At 39.5% G+C, this 13,445-nt stretch overlaps 1 protein-coding gene across 1 annotated transcript in view; it reads left to right on the forward strand.

Moving 5' to 3' along the window:
- Positions 1–431: 431 nt before the first annotated feature.
- LOC111231160 (netrin-G1-like) overlaps positions 432–13,445 on the forward strand; it is a 54,654-nt gene continuing 41,640 nt past the window's right edge. The window contains exon 1 of the mRNA XM_022758179.1: positions 432–689. Coding sequence (XP_022613900.1) covers positions 444–689 — 246 coding nt within the window. The 5' untranslated portion in view covers positions 432–443. The remainder of the gene's footprint in view (positions 690–13,445) is intronic.

Raw genomic sequence — 13,445 nt, forward strand, 5'->3', positions numbered from 1 at the left:
TCCTTTAGGATGCTGCTTGTGGTAAGAAAAAAAAACACACACACAATCGACAAGAGATCAAGCTAAGACATCTGACAGCCACTGACTTATGAGGAGTGTCACTCCTCACTGCTCATCACGTCTGACCGTCAGTTGACCCCTGCATCAACGTTCAACACTTCTGAAGAAGCTCACTTGTTGACACACCTCATCAGCCAGGCACAAGAGGCGGCAATCGAAGACAAAATAACTGAATGGGGGCTAATCGTCGCCTGAAGCTGCTGACACACAAGTAGCAACATGCTGCCACAGTTCCCAAATCCTCCACTGCACCGTTCAAAGCTGCAGTTCATTTAGAAACTTCTCAGCGATATTGCCATCTCTGTGACAAAGCAGCGGCTGTAAACACACAAAAAAAAAGAAAAAGAAGAATTCCACAGAAACCACACAGAACGAGATCAGCGATGCTTTGGCCCATATTGTTCATTCTGCAAGCTGTCTGCACCAGCGTGGCACATGCCATGCAACATTACCCGGCGGCCTGGGGACACTATGACGTGTGCAAGTCCCAGATCTATACAGAGGAGGGCCTGGCGTGGGACTACATGGCCTGTCAGCCGGAAGCCACCGACATGACAAAGTACCTGCGAGTGGCCCTCGACCCCCCAAATATCACGTGTGGAGATCCGCCAGAAACGTATTGCGCTTTGGTGAGTCGTAACCTCGCCTGTCCCCTGATGGAGACAAATGAGGCTGGAGACAGGATCTCACAGCATACTGGGTCAGGGATAGAGAGCAGTACATAACAAGGCAACGTGCTGCCGCTGCAGCAGAGATTAATGTACAGACAGATCCAGTGTGTATTAGGATACAAGTGCTAACATGCAGCATCACACACGCATGCTTGACATACGCACACGAATGGATGCTGACATGCATTAATAGATCAGATCCTGGGGATGCATTTAGACAAACATACACAAGCAGGTGTGGAGACAGACAGATGCACACGAGCATGCACATACACACAACACAGGACTCACAGTCATGAATGTGCACAGACATGCATAAGTATACACACAACGGGTTATAGAGGCTGAGTTTGAGGGAACTAACACAAAATTCTGACCATATCTGACTGGTGTAGCTGAGTGTGTGTGTGTGTCATATTCTCCACAGTGCTGATGTTTTTCTTGTCACATATTTCTTCTGTGGATGGGACAATATTTTAGATACAAGGGAAAGAACATCTACTTTTTCATTTTTGTATTCTTTTGCAAAAAAATTTTGCATTCCCTGGAAAGATTTTTGTATTCGCTTGCAAAAAGTTGCATACAATTGTAGAAATAGAACCTTATTTTTCTTCCTCCAAAATGTTTCCAAAATATTTTCACACAGTAGAAAAGCACCCACTGCCAATTTGTATTTTTTTCTATACAAATATATCAATATTGAAGTCAAAATGGCCAAAAATACTGCCATGTTAAATTTTTTCACTATACAAAAAACATGCAAATGCACAGACACACAGATGACTGCAGACACACCTCATCCCTCAAACCCCACAAATAAGTGCGCGCATGCACACACACACACACGCACACACACACACACACACACGCACGCACGCACGCACGCACGCACGCACACACACACACACACACACACACACACACACACACACACACACAGAGGAAGGATCAGTGTTAAAAGTGACAAGGTAATTGTCCTGGCAGAGATATTATGCACTGCATGCTTACTGCAGTGTTTTCAGCGATGTGTTTCATTGGCCCTTATCAACCATTATCAACAGTTCAACCCCAGGTTGCATTTGTTTAGAGTCACACTCAAAGTAAGCAGCAAGTACCCACAGGCTTTAAAGTGTTTTATTAGAAGTTGTGTGCGTGCCCGCTGAGAGCTCCTGCAAGTAAATATTTACCAATTAAAATGGGCATCTTGAAAAGGAGAGTTTTTTTTAATTCTTGCGGCACCAGATGGCATTGAGACATTTAATGCCACTGTAGGATGAAAAAAAGAGCCGGTCCCCAGTCGTGTGTGACGTTGTGCAAAGCTTTATATCAAAACAAACTGTAAAACCTTTATCAGCCCAGTAGATTATCTGGAATACGCAACATTAACGTAACACAGGGGGTGTAAAGAGCCAAACAGAGACAAAGAGAGGCACAGTGGTTGGACGGATACTTCATTTCACCACAATAATTGTCGGTAGTTAAAGATGCCTTGTGATTATCTTGACCATGTTTCCCTTTTCGTTTTCGTGGAGATATAATTTCATATACAGTATACTGCAAACATGTATTTTCATAATTTACACTGACAATATTTCTTTTGTGGTATTATTTTTCTTTTTCAGAGTATACAGTATATTTTTCATTCATGAAGGTGGAGATAAAATGACTAATAGTGAATTTTGATTATTTACCAGTATTATAGGACTAAGGAGACTGGTCACTCACTGGTCACTTTTCACTGAATAATGTTTCCTTACCCAGTGCTTGTATTACTCTGTGTAGTTGTAACTACAGTGATTAGCCTTTATGTTGAAAGAGAGCTAATGTACTGGAGCACAGCACTATCAAATCATGTATCTGTTCTTCTTGGCAACAGTGGATGATGTGATTATAATTCAGGCACAGGGATAATGTCAGATCAATATCTGAAGTTATATTCCCAGCTAAGTGTTGCAGGACTTTAGCATCTGAGTTGCTGGAGTGTTTGTTTCCATCTTGAACAAAGGGAGCAAATTTGGAAAGTTTTAGCCATGCTAGCAGAGTGGTTCTTGGGATATCGGCCTGTTTCTTGGTCAGTTGGTCATCAGCTGGTGGGTCCACCACTTTGGTGCAGACTGGAATATCTCAACAACTATTGGATGGATTGCCATGAAATTTTATAAAGACATTCATATTCCCCAGAGCCCTGACTTCAATGAGTCACTGCATTTTCTTCAACCGCCGCTATAGCAGGTGAAAAATTTCACTTACATCCAGTGAAATATATCAATATCTACAAGATGGGTTGGCATAAAATTTTGCACATGGTTCATGGTTCCCAGATGATAACTCTTGATAACTTTGGCGACCCTTTCACTTTTCATCTAACACCTCCTTGATTAGATGGAATGTCATGAAATTTGATACAGACATTCATGTTCTCCTAGGCCTGAATTGTAATAACTTTGATGATGCCTTCACTTTCCAACTAGCGCCATCTTAAGGCCAATATTTCAGTTTCAGTCCAGTAGTTTTGGCTTATCAACAAATACCTGCTAAACTATTTAGTGCTAATTAGCAAATGTTAGCGTGCTGAAATGCTCAAAAGAAATGGTGAACCTGGTAAACATTTCCTGCTAAACATCCGCACATTAACATTGCCATTGTGAGCATGTTAGCATGTTGATTTGGATGGGTTGGCCAAAATTCTCTGACCTTCTGCACTCACCAACCTAATAATTACATTTTTAATTACAAAGAAGCAGAAATTCATTCATCTTACACCCTTTTATAGATATGTTTTCACCAAGACAACAATTGGTCAGCTAAATGGTCAAATAATCCAATTATAAGTAGAAGCAGTTTAATCACCAAATTAAATTAAATGTAGAATATGTATTTGAGATAATCACTGCAGGTTTAGGAGGTATAAAGAATATTTGCAATCTCCAATGCCTCCAAACATGTGTACACTCATGCTGTAAATTGATTTGACTAAAAGATAATGCGACTTTTCAGATCTCCCTACACCTGACTGCCAGGATGTCTGTCACCTCTGACATGGATTTGCGGTCACCATTGTCCAGGTGATCAAGAACACAGGCTTCTCCTGCACTCACTTAAACGGCTGTTGTGCGTTTGATCTGTTTACATTCTCAGCTGGCACACAGGCAGACTGACACCGGTGACCTTATCCACCGGTGCTTCTTGAGAGTTTGTAGGAGATGAGAGGAGCATGCAAATGAGCTCTTTTAGCCAATCACTAAGTTGCCTGCAGTTGCAAGCCTGGTCTAATCAGTTTCCTCAGGAGTTGGTTTGCCTCATAGTGGATGGTCAAGGAATCCTGGATAGCTCACCCCTCCCATCCCTTCTTCATCACTCAAGGACTTTTTTTTTTTTTGTCCAAAGTGGGCTCTGCCAAATATAGTTATGACAGAGTCTGTGCTCATGAAAAGGGCATTAATCATTCAAGAGTGGATATTTTACATTTTAAGGTTCGAGGTTGTTTCCTCTTTGGATGAAATGGCAAAGATACCCTTTTTGGTTTTGGTTCACATTTCAGCTCTGTTTTCTCTTGAATGTTCTGGACAAGTGATAAAGAGAGTCCAGGATAAACAGTGTCTAGGACAGGTGTTCTGCATCAGGGAGTTAGCCCTGTTTTTATTTTTAGCTGCAGACCTTCAGGGGTTCTTCAGAATGTGTTGGTATTAAGGCTGTTCTCCTGTGGTGCACTGTGGCACTGTCACTCACTATCATTCGACACCAGTTTATGGTCTTTTTCTAACAGGCAGTGTGCAAGCATGTATGAATAATCGCATAGTTGTAATCCTTATGCTGCAATTTAAGAGAGTAGTGACAAGGTTGTATTAATTGATACGTTATAATTCTTGTTATTACTTTTACAAATTTGTATAAAATTTCTTAGTCATGATTCCTGTTTTAATTCATGGAAAAAAGACATTTTTAATATTCAGCATTAACACAAATTATCTAATTAGACCCATTTGAACGCTCGTAGGCGAGACAATTATTAAACTATTGCACCACATGGGCCCTAATGAACAATAGCTGTTAATGCAGAAGAACGCCTGCTGAAAAACATCTGCATCTAAAAAGCTCTCATAATCACTTTTGATATGGTTACCAGACACGAGAGTGTTTTTAATTACAGCACTTCTCTCACTCTCTAAAGTCCAAATCAGGTTGGCTTTGGGGGATTTAACGGCAATTCACTAAAGTGGCAGGCCATTACATAGACTTCATTGAGAGAAGAGGTTTAATTTTCACGCACTTCAGAGTCAAACCAAATCATTTGTAGTTGCCAAGTAATGGGCATGGACATGTTTATTCCACAAAAAATAAATAAGCGTTTGGCAGATGGCTGCCACAGTGTCTTAAAATTTTCACCATCTGAGTGTGCTTTGTAAATAATTTCTGTTTTGTGAAGCAGACCACCCTGTCAAGCACTTCTAACTGCGCCTGCCGTGGTGAAGTAGTATTTGAAATAGTGCCCTGCTGATAATAGAAACTTTTCACCCAGTGGTTTGGTCGTTTGAAACGTGGCAGGGCAAATCTTGGAGGAAGAAGTTGAGAGACACTCTGTTCTCCCACGGCATTTTTAGTGATCTGGCTCTGGATCTAAATGAATGAATGCGAGCTTTGAGTCAGGTGTCATCGGCCCACATGGTCCACAGTATCTGCTGCCATGCTGATTCATCTGCGTCATGTTGGCAATTGAATAATCTGTGAGACTGATTCAGTAATGGCGTTTATTCCAGCTACTCTGAGTTTAACTGGGTAGATTCTTGTAATTCCTCTGAACTTTATTCAGTTCTCTCAGAATGGATGAAAGGAGTTTTGGCTGCCAGTTCACCACACGGCCCCCTCGGAGGCTTAGGGAGGAAAGACGAGTTGAGAGCTCCCACTAAGCTGCTCGGAGACTGCCACGTTATTGACAGTCAGTGCAGCAGACTTATCTTTGCTGGCAATGATGGGAGCCATTGTGAACTTTCAATCTATGTCTTACATGCCCACAAGAACTGACGTAATCGACTTTAGAAAGAGAAATAGATTATAGACCAGAGAAAGGGAAGTAACCTTTGCTGCATAGGCTGTGAGGTCATGAACAGAAATAGTGAATCTGCAGAATATCTCGTGCTTCAACTCCACAAAATGTGTTTATGAACTTTCAACTCGTTTTGCTTGTCAAATTTAGAAGAAATGTAATCACTGCCTGGATTCAGTTGGATTATGGGCAAAATCTTTTGTCCAATACTGGAAAGTTCTTGAAATGTATTCTGGGTGACATTAATTTTCCAACCAAATTTATTTGCTGTTGTAGAATAGTTGCATGCCTAAGAACATAATAACAAGGTTGAGTGATTACCCTGATCAGACTAAAAATCAGGATTGATCAAATCTTCATCCAACTGACTAACTCCTCTTTGAGCCTATGGCCATGTCCAGAATCACTTCCTCATTCACTCATTCTTTTAGAGTCCTAGTATAATGCACACTCAGTTAGGCTGTAGGGAGCAGTGAACTGAGGTTTGAGACACTCATGAATCGTTATCATTTTGCATTATCAATGATAGCTGTAGTGTCCCATAACTGTAATTTTTGCATCTACAGCATAAAATAAGTTGCATTATAAATTGGAATTGTTAGCAGAAAATATTTTCATTTGTTAAATTTAGTGTATACATTTCACACTCAGAATTTGGATATAGAAATAAAATGGTTATTATCCTGTATATAGTGCACTATTTAGTATATAACATATGATTTTGGACACTGCCTCTATCTGTGCCAAACCAGTCTGGGGCTCAATGTCATGAACAGAGTGTCAGTTTCTAGTTGCTGAAATAACCCACCAGTTCAGAGGTCAAAGCTGAAACTGCCATTGCCCCTCTTTGATCTCTGCACCCTTTCGTCTTGGGGGTGGGGGGATTCACTCATCCATATATTTGTTTGGAGACAGGGAACAGTTGGAGCGTTTAGCTTCCCGTCACCCCGGTGCCCTTGACTCTGTTCTGAACTGGCCCTGCCCAGCACATCATCACCGCACCACTGCGTACTAAGACACCGAGATGACATGCAACATGTCCCCTGACTCCAGGAGAGGGGGGGAGTCATCATTTATTCTTTCACTCGCCTGCCACCTCTTTTGTCTCCTGGCTTTTTAATTTCCTCGTCACTTGTTTTCTGTCAGCTGATGATGCATAATATCCATGCTTTGTTTGAACATGTGGAAGTTGGATGCTCCATATAAGGTGAGCACTTGACAGATAGAGATATGTTGGCATTCTTCCCTGGGATCTGTGACAGGTTAATTCTTAGAGGGTTGTAAATACAAAGACGGATGAATTATGCATAGAGATATAAAAGAAAGTGATGGGCTTTGTGGTTCGGCTATACAGTCTTTCTGGACAGCTTAACATTTGAATGCATGTTTGCTGTCTGGAATTGAGTGCATATAAGTATATGCATAAGTGCTTCATTCTTTTTAATTTTTTTCCAAAGCAGACATAATACTTGAAAAGCCAGTTTTGAATATTTTTTCATAGGTGTCTGCAGGACTCTTGTTTCCTCAGAAAAAAATAATATTTGCAGTTTTCCTTTAGTTGCCCATAAACTGAAATTACAAGAACATCAGACTTTGTAATGCAAATGTTTGAAATCTACATACATTCTCTTACCCATTCAAGTCACCTATTGTCTGTATTGAAAACAGAGAGCTTTATTAACAGTTCTAATTCTGTGCAGCTCTCATATCGTACAGTCCTCATATTGTATTTTCACTGACATATGATGGAACCAAGCTGCCTGGCATGGCAGACTGTCAAACATCGATGTTCTGTGAGATTATGTTTGCCCACCGTGTTTGATATGATGAGGTGGAAATGTGACACACTTTTCCACTTAACACAGCTGGGTTTGAGACACATTTAATTCAAACAACGCATGGAGTAGATTCAGCAGAACTATCTGAAGACATGGCAAAATCATTATTAAATGGCCAAGCAGTGTTACAACCCACAGAATTTTATTTTCAGTCTTGTGGAAATCCTTACACCTCCAATCTTATCAGCTACGTCAGGCTGAGCTATGTGAAATCATGTTTTTCATAGTACACAGGACATCTATAGCACTCAGGGTTTCCCACTCAGTTTTCATGAAATATAATACTAGAATTTTATTCATGAGAGGTTGGTCCACCACTTTGGGTCAAGACTGAAATATTTCGACATCTCTTGATCCATTATCATCATCATCATCATCATCATCATCATCATCATCATCATCATCATCATCACTACTATCATCCAATAGATTTGAAATCCTGTTAAACCAATTGCTCAGTGACAATTGTGCATCTATATGTCTACATGGTGCCTTGTCTATTTTGACTCTGATGAAGACACAGTAGTGTTGAAACAGTCTGTTCGCACTATCAAAAGCAACAAAGCATTTGATTTAGCTGCATGCTGCTGGAAGATGTGCAAAGAACCCTTTTGCATCATCTCAAAAACTATAGAATGTATTGTTATGCAATGTTGTACAGACATCCGTGGTCCCCAGAGGATGAATCCTACTGATGTTGGTAGTGCCACTATGAAGTTGACAGTTGTGGTTCCAAGATTAATACCTCGACAGCTATTAGATGTATTTTCATGGAATTTAAAACAAGATATTCATGGTCCTCAGAGGATGGAAAGAGGAAATTTACTACTTATTTTCAAGGTTGCCAGAAGATGACTTGTAATAACTTTGATATCCTGACTTTTCATGTAGCGCCATCATCTGGTTTCATCAATGGCTGCGATCAGACTGATCCATTAGATATAGAAATGCAGCTAAGATAAACACCTGGCATCTTTTATATTGAATTGAATATTGCAGTTCTTGCAGATTGCAGAATTGTTTTTTAGTGGCCTCGCGTGCCATGAAAGGGAACCAGATTGGAAATTTTGAACTCAAACTCCAGAAATCATGTAATGTGTTCAATCAGTGAACCAAGCCCAGTGCAATTATTTTACCAACCAACACAGTCTGTACCCAGCTGTCTTCAGAGTATTTGCTATTTCAGAGTCAGTTGGTGTTTTAGATATTCTGAGGTGGTTATTAATCAGCTGTAAAAAGATATGTGTGGAAGAAAGATTTTACAATACAAAAAATTAGGACACTCTTTGTGAGATTTGGACATTTGTATTTTTTACACAAAATGTTTGCCTAACCTTGCTCCAGGTTTTGAAATAAACAAAGTGAAAGTGAATCAACTGCATCCCTACTTCTCATCTCTTCAACTTCAACATCAACAAACTCTACATAGAATATTAAATCTTCTTTGTTCCCTCTAGGTTTTGAATTTAAAAGCAGGGTGACAAAGACCAATCTCGTTAGCATTTACTGGGCCTTGCTTGAGGACGTGAATCGCAGAAGATAAGATGGTATTTTGGAATGATTCAAAGGAAATCCTATTACCTCATGATATGACTCAGCTTCCTTCCTTCCCACAGTTCAGCCACATTTAACTAATTTGCTGCAGACTTACATGGCAACACATTTTTTCCGCTTCCCTGGCAAAGGCATATTACAAGCATGAATGTTTCATCTGTGAATCACCGTGTTTGTCTTACACCTCACTACACAGGAAACAATTTGTTATATCAGTGTGTGGTGCCTGTCAATACCAATGAGACAGTAGTTCTTAGAGAGCGACAGTCATGAGCTTTCAAGGAAGTGCTTTCGTAGAGATGATATTGTTGTGGTGACCAGTGGACTTAAGCTACTTTTAGTTTGAATCCCTCCTCAGAGCTTTCTGTGCTTCCTGTTTTTGCCATGTCCATCTCAGCTCTTCTACTTTTTCAATAATGAAATAAGAGGGTAACTGGACTGTCCACATTGTAATTTTAAAAATAAAAGGAATTCCATGACCATTAAATGAAATTCTTTTTGCTCTCACAGCCTTCAGTGCTTGTACATCCATTCAGCTTCCTTTTATGTTTGACAAGCTGAATGGGCTTCTTGTAGGAGATACAGTAATTGAATTACTCAAAAACTATTTGGCAGGCTAGCTCTCAGTTGCTGCCCAAAAAAAATTCAACTTGGCTCACCCATTTGCCAAAGTTTTTTTTTTTTTTGCAGGAAAGTGCATGTGCGTGTGAAGGACTTCCCCTCCCTCAAGACACTGTCTGTAATTTTAGCCAGACTGAGGAGTGTCAAGCAATCAAGCAGTGCTCTCATGGGAGAGGGACGCTTTGAAAGCTTTAACCTGAAAAATATGTGTTGCTAGGAATACAGCTGTGCTACAAATTCAGACATTTAAAAAAAAATGTCTCTTTCACCTATTTAACATAATAACATAACATCTTGAATTATACAATTATAATATTATACATTAAGACAAAATTGTAGTTTCTATTGTAGTGCCCTTGTGGAAACACATTTTGGATATGGTTCCAATGTGCATTAGCTATCAGCAAGTATGATGCTAAACTGCTTTCTTTCCAAGAGTCAATTAAGAAAATATATATTATTCTCATGTCTTCGAGTTAAGTACAGAGCTACAGTCAAAACGTGGTTGGCCTAGCTTAGCTCAAAGACTGGAAGCACACACAACTACCATAGGCTGTGGATTTCTTCAAATACAACTCTTCTTTATGATGTCTATTTAATCCTTACAAAAACAGAAATGTAAGAATGACAATTCGTGATTTCAGAGTTTAGACTATGAGCCATTTCTCTTTTCCCAGTGCTTCTCTGTAGCATCTCTGGCTAAAGCTTGGGCATGTAATTTCCCCTAAAATTACTTCTTGTGTTGATTAGAAGTTAAATAAGAAGACTGCTACCACTGTCATGACTTTGCATATGGAGCTGGAACCATAGTTAGCTTAGCTTAGCATATATACTGGAAACAGAGGGAGACAGCTAGCCTGGCTCTATCCAAAACTTTAAAAAATCTGTCTGCTAGCATCTTTAAAGCTCACTGTTACAATATATTGTGTTGGTTTAACCCTTTAACAAACAGAAATTAGGAAACTATAAGTTGTGGGTTTTACGAGGAGTTACATGCTTACATGTCTTGACAAGGCCACTGACTTTCAGGAGTGCAGTCTTTTTTTCTTTTTTTTTTTTAACCTCTGGACAGAGCCAAGCTAGTCTTCCCCCTGCTAAGCTAATCACCCTGCTGAGTCTTGGTACATATTTTACATACAGATACGAGAGAGGCATCAATCTTCTCATCTTACTCAGCAAGACAGCAAGTGTATTTATCAACATGTACAACTCATCCTTAAAAGCAACAAGCTACGCTGTGTTGATTTTTAAGCTTTACAGATGCTGGTAGAGGTGTTTTCTAACTTTGGACAGGCAGGCAAGCTGTTTCCCTGTCCCTCCGGTCATTATACTAAGCTAGGCTAAAAACATCACCAGTACAACTCTGTTCTTACTAGACAGACATGAGACTGATATCTATGTTTTCATCTTACTCCTTGCAAAAGAAAACAAATAAGCATATTTCTCAAAATGTTGAACTATTCGTTCAAGGTGTTAATATATACAGTGCACCAATTGTGTTACCTCTAAAATCCAAGGAAGTCAAAACGCAAGCTGTGTTTTTTTTATTTATTTATTTTTGAAAAGGTCAAGCCTTTCAATGGAGAGTTTTATGGGGTTTTTTTTGTTTGTTTTTGATTTTGAGAATTCATGAACTATGTTGAAGGGGCAAGAAATGAAATAGAGAAACAGTGGCGAGATGACAGGCAACTGTTGCGACCCACCTCCCCTTAGGAAACCCAGCCATCATATTGTCAGGCCATATCGATCTCCGAGAAAGAGTGAAAGAGACTGTGCTGTAGAGAGAGAGAGAGAGAGAGAGAGAGGTGTGGAGAGAGGTAGGGATGAAAGTACAGAAGGGAAAAATGGTCGTTTACAAAAGTGGCTGGTGTGATTTTATCATGCTCAGTGAAAGGGTGACATTTCAGTAATGCTTTATTCCTCACTTTGGCATTTCAAATTAATAAAAGCCTCTAATAACTATGCAGATTGAAAAAGATGGAGGAGGAGTTGACACGCTATGAGCTAACACACTGATGAACAATGCAGCAATTTCACTCTCGCTCTTTTTTTTTCCACTCTCAATTTCATCCCAGTTTCTATGAATTTCTCTGCGATGACCCCTGCATCTCATTTTAAATGGCTGAGAACTGAGACTGTGTCCTTAGCAATTGGAATCCCTCCCTTATATGAAGCTAGCAAGAGTCAAAATCAATAATGCAATGATTTTAGTACAGTTTATCAGTGTATTGTTAGGATGGACATGTGGTAACAAATGGATAACACTTTCATTTTTATTTTGGTTTTAAATTGTTTCAAACTATATGGATCAATAGGAGTGCAACAGATAGATGTTTTCCACCAACATGGTGCCAGTGTCTAATCTAAAACCGGTTTCACATGTTTCCACCAAAAAAAAGTCACAAAATAGCTTGAACCACTGATGTCAGTGACTATGGGAGGAGGGAAAAGCAAGACACTCTTCACCATTTTGGGAAAATATAAGCAAAAGCAGCAACAGCGCTGCAAGATGTAATGACTAGATTTATAAAAAAGCATGCAAAACAATTACGTTTTGTCAGCCATGATTTCTTTCCAACTGAAATTACCCCAACTTCTGCTACGTAACTTTCTTCTTCTTCTGAGGTTTATTGGCGGTTGTCAAACAACACAAAAACACAAAAATTGCCCATTACCGCCACCAACTGGAATTAACTGGTAATGTTTGATTTTCAAACTGTGTCGAAATTAAATTGATAACCCATAAACTTTATATACGAACATATTGTTCTGTAGTATTTTGTCAACTTATGGCTAGTATAATATTGTATAAAAGTACATTTGTTATAAGTTCAAAACCTCATTTTTGTTGCATACATGACATACGTACATGACACTGAACATACAGTAAATGGGGGACGACACTGACATATGGGTAGCCTACCAATTACACATCTTACAGCATATGAATCTTGTCAAATGGATGAGATCAACTTTATCCAGAGTGTGAATATTTTTAGCACAGCTAACGCCAATGAGAATCAAACTATCAACCTCTGGCATTGTTAGTGTCGTGCCCTATTTGTACAGGATCAAAAGAGAAGCCTGTAAATTCATCTGATGTGTTTGTTTGACACACACACATATCTGCCTGTGTTAAGTATTCCGTCTAAAGTATCTTGAGAAGAAAGATATCAATTTTTACCACACAAGCAGGCGGTGTTTTATCCACAGGCTGCTTTGGAATACAGAGTGCCGCAAAGAGAGAGACCAAGCAAAGAGAATTAAACATCCTCTCATTATAGCAATGTTAAAGCTTTTTATTGAATCCTGACATCAGAGGGAATCTAATCCCTCACACGACCAAGCTCTCTCTCACACATACACACACGCACACACACACGCACTCACACACACACTCACACTAATACACAGGAAAAATATACAGGTATACATAAATACACAAAAACAACAAATACACATGTACAAATCACTTTGATGCAGCTCTCTTTACAAACACACACAGATTCACACACAAACCCAAATGCACACACTCATGAAAGCTCACTACCACCATCCCCCATGATAATAAGGTGGTGTTAAATTTACCCCAGTGGGACTCTGCCACATGGGACAGATAATGAGGCCAGGTGTTAATTAATGTGGAGTACGTTTCCC

This window comes from Seriola dumerili, unplaced genomic scaffold (genome assembly GCF_002260705.1).
Source record: "Seriola dumerili isolate Sdu_G_001 unplaced genomic scaffold, Sdu_1.0 BDQW01000291.1, whole genome shotgun sequence".
NCBI lineage: Eukaryota > Metazoa > Chordata > Actinopteri > Carangiformes > Carangidae > Seriola > Seriola dumerili.